Here is a 7,725-nt window from a genome sequence, read left to right as displayed (position 1 = left end):
GGGGTGGGGGTGGGGGTGGGGGTGGGGGATGGGGTTTGAAAGGGCGTGGGTCAACAGTGAGTACACGGCATTATTGGGTTCAGTGCACAAGTGTGCGCCCCGCGGCAGTCGCAGCGAGGTCAAAGGCGCTGGGGCGGGTCCAGGGAACCAATTTTAGGTGAAGCCTTGTTTGAGGGGGGCTGCGAAGGCCCAGAAAAGTGGCCCCCTGTGCCGACCTTGCTTTTCACAGAGTGTCGGCGGCCCCACCGAAACCCCCCGCTCGCTGCGCCCGCGACGGACGGCGCGCGTCGCACGGCGCACGAGGTTAGGCGCGCCAATCTCGGCTGCTGGTGCAACCGCACACCTGCAGCGCCAGCAGGCTGACCGCGGAGAGCCCCAGGAAGCTGTGGGGGCTGTATAGGTTGGGAATGGGCGGCTTTGCCAGGTCGTGGCTGCGCCACACGGCCGACAGGCCGCCCGCGATGCAGACGATTGCGAGGGTGTGGGACACCCAGTGGACGACCTTGCGCTGAGGCCTGAGAGGGGGCCAAAGGTGCGGGGGGGGCGGGGGAAATGGATTGGAGAAGGCTCAGATAACAAGGTGGCATGATTTGAAAGGAGAGCGGTCGCCCCTTCTCAGTCGCGAGCGCTGGCTCCGCTTGCACCTGGGCGCTGCTGACCGCTTCTCGAGGCCTGGGCAGCGCCCTCCCCTGCGCGTCTCTGCCGCGAGCTGGTGGGGTGGATGGGATGGTTGGTTTCAGGTGGTCTGGTGATATAAACGGGTGATCTGGTTGGCCCCGCACCTGGTGAAGCTGGCGGACCAGGGGGCGCGGTAAGCCAGGAGGGCTTCACCCATGAGCACGGGGAACGCCAGGACCATGAGGATGGGGTGCCTTTGGGGGGGGGGGGAGGGGTTGGACGCGGGCGCGAGGTGCGAGCCCCAATGTAAGGGGGTTGGTAGGGGTGCACGAGGGCGTGAGGGCGTGTCGACGTGCCAGCGCCGTGGAAAGAAGATGCTGCCGGAACCATTCGTGTATAATCTCAACACAGCTGTGCGCGTATAGGAGGCCGCGTGTGTGGGCGAGGGCACCGCAGATGCAGGGAACACTTTTTGGCAATCAACTAGGCACGCCGCCCATTGTCACTGCGAGCGGCGCCGCCTACCAATTGAAGAGGCGGCCGGTATTGACAGCGCCGTCTGCTGACACGTCTGGCGAGGCGGATACGCCGCCGAGGAGGGCCCGGACCCACCACACCACAATCGCGAGGACCGACGCTGACACCAGGCGTGCGGCAGTGGCGACCCCATACGTTGCGCGCGCTTCGGCGGCACGCGCCTGTGGCGCCATGTTTGGCTGGCGACAAGTTATGCGAATCAATGGATTGGGGTGGCGTTCGTGCGGGTATCCTTGAGAACCCCCGGCGTGGATGCTGGGCCGCGGATGCTGTATCACGCGAAGTGAGCACGATCTGGATCGTGAATAGTGAAATAATCAGGTACTACCTGGTATGATATGGTGGCACGAGCAGCAGGTGGAAGCGTTTGAGCGAGACGTCTGGTCAACGTCACCGGCATGGCGCTGCTGTGTCACCGCCGCACGGGCATCAGCCCAAGCTATACAATGCTGCCCGTCCAAAAGCTGCAGTCTGCCATTCACACACTGTCCTTGGGGTCTGCATGCACATAAGGGCAAGCGCACTGGAAAACACAATTGGCGACCATGGCATTTGCTTACCACAGCGCGAGCGCCGCTGCACTGCTCGGGTACAAGCGAGGCTCGCGACCCAAGTCCCAGCACGTTACAAGAGGTCTGCAGGACAAGGTTGTGCGCACCCCCCTACGACCCGCACACTGGCCAGCCCCGGGCGCCGCGCCAATGCAGCTCCGGCGCGGCCGCAGCGGATTCCCTCGAGGCCTTTGGCGCATGCCTTGGGCCTGGGCCCTCAAAAGGGCAGCCCCAACCAGCCCCAGGCACTTGGACTCGAGCTGCGCAACCCCACAGTCACGAAACGCGCAATGCCAAGGGGTTGAACCCACCCGGTGATCACGATCAAGTGGCAGGGCGCGCCACAGGCCGGGTCGCAGCACGAAAGCAAGCAGTGCGCTACGCGGCGCCGGCGGCTGGCGCAACTAGAACCGTAACAAGGCGGCAGCGGTCAAGAATAGCATTGAGGTGCGTCCACATACACGTCGAATCGCCCTTCTGAGCTTAGCCGCCCAGCGCCTGCGCAGGCGGCCGCAGCGACTGCTGGCGGCATAGAGCCCAGCAGCCGTGGGGCGCGTCCCCTGCGGACACTCAACCCCATCGGCCCCCAGGGCCCCAAGAGCCGTTGAAAGAGTCCCCAAGATCAGAGCAGGCGGGGCTGATACGGCCCCCTGTGATGACGTCATCACTTCTTTGCGAACAACCGGTCCCACTCTGAGTCGACCTGCTGCTGCTGCCCCCCAAACGGATTGCTGCCGCCAGCTGGCGCCGCGCCGCCCGCGCCGCCTGCGGGGGTGGGTGCCGCCGCGGCGGGCGCCGGGGCAGCGAACGGGTTGCCGCTGCTCAGGCCGCCGCCAAAGGGGTTCAGAGGCTGCTGCTGCTGCTGCTGCTGTTGGTGCTGTTGCTGCTGGGGCTGCCCGTAGGGCGCTGCGCCGGGGTATCCCCCGTAGGCACCCGGCTGCTGCTGCGGTATCATGCCTGGGTAACCGCCGGTCGGCTGCGCCATGTAAGCGCCGCCTGGCGGCTGCATGTAACCCCCGGTGTACTGCGGCTGCATGGGGTAGCCGCCGGTGTACTGCGGCATGTAACCGCCGGTCGGTTGGACAGCGTAACCGCCATAACCGTAGGGCACAGGCTGCTGCGGGTTGTAACCGGTAGGCGCCCCCCACGGTTGCGCTGAGGGGTAGGGCTGGTGCCCGGGGTAAGCTTGATGCTGCTGCGGCTGCTGCTGCGGCTGCCCGGCCGGTGGCTGCAGCGTTGAGCTCAGGGGAGAGCCCGGGAGGTCTATGTGTGTCAGCCCCGCAGTGGCGGCGGCGGCCGCCGGCGACAAGGCAGGGCTGGGCGCTGCTGTTGATATGGGCAGCGGCGCCGCGACGCCGGGGCCGGGGGCCGGGACCGCGGCGCTGGGGGCGCCCCACGCGGGCGTCGCGTCAGCAAACGGGTCGGCTGCGGCGGCCGTCGGCGCCGCCGTCGCCGCCGGGGCCGGGGGCGCCCCGCCGCTGCTGGTGGCAGCCAGCACAGCAAAGGGGTCGGAGTCATCCGCCGCCGGCGCAGACGCGGGCGGCGCTGCCGCCGCCGTGGCGGGCGCTGCGATCGACCCGGTGGGTGAGCCCAGGGCGAAGGGGTCCTGGGTGGCCGGGGCTGCAGACGCCGCCACCGACGGCGCGGCCGGCAATGGCGTGTCGTCAAAGTCGATGAGGTTGAGGCTCTTGGCGCGCTCCGTCACGGCCGCCGCCGCGGCAGCCGCGGCAGCAGTAGCAGCTGCTGCACCCGCGGCCGCACCCGCGCCGTTGGCGGCCGTCGGCGTGGGCTCCGCCAGGGCCGGCGCCGGCGGCTGCGGGGCGGCGGCGGCCGCCGCGGGTGTGCGGGGCGCGAGCAGCCTCTTCTCCTGCGCCTCTGAGGCCTTAGCCAGGGTGCGGTCCAGCAAGTCCACCGCGTCCAGCGCCTTGGCCATCACCTGCGGGGCGCCAGATTGCATCTAGATCACAGCCAGATCGCAGGCAGACCATGGAGGAGGACCCAGCTGTCACACGCCCCAGATGGTGCGCCGAACGCTGTGCTCAAGGCTTAAATCCGTCGACCAGACAAACACGGCCCCTAGCCGCGCACACACCCCTTCCCTGCGCTACAGGCACCCTTGGGCGCCAGCCGTCGCTTCGATCCCACACAGACCGCCCCGGCCAGACGCCACCCCCGGGGCCCAGCGCACTGTGGCGCCCCCGCGCACCTCCTCTGCGTCAGGCCCCTGCAGTCCGCCCAGCTGCTCCAGGTACGAGTTGAATGAGTCGCGCAGGGCCGTAAGGTCACCGCTCAGCTGCTCCACCATGTCGCGCTCAAACTCGGCCTGGGAGCGCGAGAGTGAGAATGTGTGTGTATGTGTGTGCATATGTGCGTGTGTATGTGCGTGTGTGTGTGAACGAGAGAGGGGGGGTAAGCACTGTTCCCGTGTGTAGGCACACATCCCAAAAACGCGCTTGTGTGTGTCAATGCACGCCAACCGCAGCACTCCCTCTCCATCTGCGCTGCGATCGACCGCAGCGGCCGCGCCGCCCCGCTCACCTTGGCCTCCTCCCCACCCACGCCGCCGACGCCGGCGCCGCCAGCGCCAGCCGCGCCCGGCGCGTCCGACTCTGCCACGAGAATCTCGTTGACGATCTCGCAGGATCCGTGGGCCTGGTGCACCATTCGCACGATCTCATCCAGCAGGGACTGGCGCTCCGCGGCCAGGGAGGCTGGGAGGAGGGGTTGTGGCCAGTGCGCATGCGCAAGAAGAGGATGTGTGCGGTTGTGTGTGTTTGGGGGGGTGCATCTTTTTCGCGAGTTGCAGAGGGAGGACAGGCACGCGCCAGCATGCGCCGGCCCACGTGGAGCGGTCACCTACGTCGCAGCTCAGGGTGTGCCCCAGGTGCCCCGTGCATTCATCGGCAGTTTGCAAGCCTCATCCCTCCGTTGGGGTGCAAGAGCAAAGGGGCAGGCGTGCACCCGACGCATTTATGGTGAGGGGCCCCACCTGGGTCCCGCTGCTGCGGCGCCGCACCCGGCGGCCCCGGCGGCGCGGCGCCGAGCGGCACGCCGGGCGCGTAGCCGGGGCGCGCGTAGGGCGGGGGCGCCGCGACGGCCTGCCTGAAGGCGTCGTGTCCGAGGCGGCCGTAGTCGCGCAGCACCTCCATGGCGGCCTGCTTGGCGCGCATGGCCTGGGGGCTGTTGTAGCTGGGGCGCGCCGCCACACGCGCCACCTCCTGCAGGCCGTGTGCGTGTAGAAGAGCGTGTGTGCGAGAGTTTGTGTGACGCGTGCACAGCTGTGTGTGTGTGTGTGTGTGTGAGTGTGTGTGTGTGTGTGTGTGGGCATGTGCGTGCGCGTGCGCGCACGCGCTGGTCGTGGAATTTCTTTGGTTGGCATGCAGCGCTGCCAAACAGCAGCTCGTTCGCATGTGTGCACCCAAACGAGGCCATCTGCAACCAATGCTTTCCGCCCCAGCGCCACTGCACGTCCTGCTGCCCGCTCCCAACCACTCCACACCGTTACTCATGCCACCACACGACTTCAACCCCTCCAATTCGCTGGGTCCAACACCAACCCAGACATCCGTCATCCACCCCCCACATGCTTTCGGCCGCCTGAGGCTTTTCCTGCCCTCACACACACACACACACACACATGCACGCACACACGCACGAGATCGCGCCTATCCCCCCACCCCAACCCACCGTCAGCAGCTCCTCCGTGTAGGGCCCCACCGCCGCGCCAGCCTCCCGCAGCACCTTGGCCGTCAGCACCACGGACAAGAACTGCTTCTGAGGGTGCTCCATGTTGAGGCGCTTCTTGAGGATGGCCACAGAGTCCTGTTTTGAGGGCAAAGGGGGGGGGGGGGTGCGGGTGGCAGGAGACGGGACAGGCGCACGAGTAGGTGGCGCGTGCGTGCTGGCGACTCCCGTGCAGCGCATGGACAACCGCAGCGCCTGCAGAAGCAGGGCAGAGGGAGAAGCGGGCCCCACAGACACGGGCTGTAACGCAGCCCTGCTCCGCCGCAGGCAACGGCAGTCCCGGCGGCTGTCCCGCCCTGGGGTGCGGCGGCCCTGCGCACCGCCGCTGCCATGGGGGTGGCGCGCTCCTCGTTGATCATGTGGACAATCTGGCTCGCACGGCACGGGTTGGGGCGGGTCCGCAGGGGGTCGGGCAGGGCAGGCCCCGACAGGCAGCGCAAGCACCCCGCGCGTGTGAATTCAGAATACGAGACGCCCTGTTCAAGTCCTGAACGCAGCATGCCAGCGCTACAGCCCGCAAGCCGTGCTGCCGCACCGCAACAAGCTAGCGGGGTGCCCGCAGCAGCGACAGCCAGACGCGCCCGTGCAGGGTGGCCGCACGCGGTAGGCAGCTGCGGGTGCTGCTGAGCGTGCTCTGCTGCCACGGCGGCACCGATGCGGGCGCGCCGCCGCACCTGCTGGTTCAAGACCTCGTCAGGCAGGTCGATCTGTCGCGTTGTGGCCTTGCGAGCCAGCTCGTACAGAGACTCGCCATAGATGGGGTTGTGAAACGTCGGGCGGCCCTGCGGCGAAGCGGCATGTCTTCATCATCAGCGCCCCGCCTTCCCCCCGCCCGCAGGCCGCGCGGCTGCCACACACGACGTCTCGCGACAAAAATAGCCCATGCAACGCCACCTTACCGAGAACAAGTTCTTCAGGGCGCTGGCCATGTGTGAGGCAAGGGGCTCAAACCCCACAGATCTGCCTTCGGGCTTGTCACTGGGTGTACAACGGCGTGAATGATAGCAGTCCGCGCCACTCGTGGAAGACAAGGCGGACGTGACACACCATACACTCAACCGATGATCTGCACTTGTGTGATTGGCTGACTGCTGCTCTCTTAGCAGCGTTCAGCCTGCGAAGATACAGAATTGGGTCTATGGGATACCCTCCCTATGCCCGCGCCACTTGGCGGGTAACACCTGGTGACACTGCTGACCAGCACCAGCACCACCAGCATGGCCATTGGCAGCACCCATTGTGCAGGGCAGTGTACTTGCGTACCATCTGGTCACTTCTCTGTCTACAGTGAATGCGGTTTGCACTGAGCTATTGATAACCTCTTGTCGCAACTTGAGCTTACACGGGACAAAAGAAATCGGTGCACGGACCAACGCACGCGAGCCCAGCGACGACCCACTGCGGCCCGCCTACACCAGGGTCAGCGCATGAGCGCGGGACGCGCACGCCACCTCCCCTGCGTGACAAGGAGCAGCGCGAGACAGCCACGAGCAGAGCCACGCACGTGCAAGGAGATGCGCACCTGCGCCGCTCGCGGCCGTCACCGGCGCCGCCGCCGCCGCAGCAGCTGGCAGTTGAGCAGCCTCTGCGTGCCGCGGCCAGCAAATATGATGGCTTGCTGCTCCTGCCCCTGCGCACCCGCCTGTTAGCTGGTCGGGCGGATGTAGAGCTCTGGAAACTGACCCCGCAGCTCGCTGGGGAGTAAGGTGGGGATGAGGGCATCGGGAGGAAAGGGAGAGCTTGCTGGAGAGCTCCCGCCCATGGGTTGCGCAGGTTTGCCGACCAGCCGCGTGCCCTGCACTTGATAACAAACGGCGAGACCAACTGCGGCAAGAGGCCCCCCGCCCGCACTGACACCGCGCCGCTCGCGGCGCGCCGCCGCCCTCACTTGGTGCCGTTTGCACTCTCCCAGCACTGCAGCGAGATCTTCACGGCGCCGGCCACCACGACAGGCAGGCAGTCCTCCCCGACGAATGAGTCTGAGCCCTTGGCCACCATGGACACCATGTAGGTGCCGCCGGGCGCCAGGGACACAGGCTCAAACAGATCCAGGCGCGCCACCTGGCGCGAGGGCCAAGGGGGGGTGTTGTGAGGGGGGCACGCCAGCGCATACGCACGGGGGCTGGGTTTAGGGGACGACAGGAGAGCGCCGGGGGCGCGGCGCGGTGTGCGGGCTGCGAGGAAGCAGCTCCCGTGGTGGACGCGCGAGGGGCGCCGTGCGCAGCAGCTGGGACAGCGCGGCGGTCGCGCTGCTCCCGCCCCGCCCTGGCGCCGC

General features: G+C 67.4%; 3 protein-coding genes across 3 annotated transcripts in view; all 3 read right to left on the bottom strand.

Annotated features, from left to right (window-relative positions):
* Positions 1 to 304: 304 nt before the first annotated feature.
* MNEG_8399 (hypothetical protein) lies at positions 305 to 1,328 on the bottom strand (the record flags this gene model as incomplete). Its single annotated transcript, XM_014043130.1, has 3 exons — positions 305 to 515; positions 783 to 872; positions 1,231 to 1,328. 3 exons carry the CDS (start codon positions 1,326 to 1,328, stop codon positions 305 to 307), a joined length of 399 nt encoding a protein of 132 aa, XP_013898584.1.
* Positions 1,329 to 2,370: 1,042 nt separating this feature from the next.
* Positions 2,371 to 6,379, bottom strand: MNEG_8398 (hypothetical protein; the record flags this gene model as incomplete). Its single annotated transcript, XM_014043129.1, has 8 exons — positions 2,371 to 3,642; positions 3,913 to 4,029; positions 4,245 to 4,417; positions 4,696 to 4,924; positions 5,394 to 5,528; positions 5,771 to 5,818; positions 6,125 to 6,232; positions 6,350 to 6,379. 8 exons carry the CDS (start codon positions 6,377 to 6,379, stop codon positions 2,371 to 2,373), a joined length of 2,112 nt encoding a protein of 703 aa, XP_013898583.1.
* Positions 6,380 to 7,095: 716 nt separating this feature from the next.
* Positions 7,096 to 7,725, bottom strand: part of MNEG_8397 (BTB/POZ domain-containing protein KCTD21) — a gene marked incomplete at both ends in the record, with an annotated part of 3,943 nt that continues 3,313 nt past the window's right edge. Inside the window, 2 exons of the mRNA XM_014043128.1 lie at positions 7,096 to 7,144; positions 7,339 to 7,511. Of these exons, the coding sequence (XP_013898582.1) occupies positions 7,096 to 7,144; positions 7,339 to 7,511 (222 nt within the window). The remainder of the gene's footprint in view (positions 7,145 to 7,338; positions 7,512 to 7,725) is intronic.

This window comes from Monoraphidium neglectum (genome assembly GCF_000611645.1).
Source record: "Monoraphidium neglectum strain SAG 48.87 unplaced genomic scaffold scaffold01592, whole genome shotgun sequence".
Taxonomy (NCBI): domain Eukaryota; kingdom Viridiplantae; phylum Chlorophyta; class Chlorophyceae; order Sphaeropleales; family Selenastraceae; genus Monoraphidium; species Monoraphidium neglectum.
Note: the sequence above shows the minus strand (reverse complement) of the source record. Positions and strands in the feature narration are given on the sequence as shown.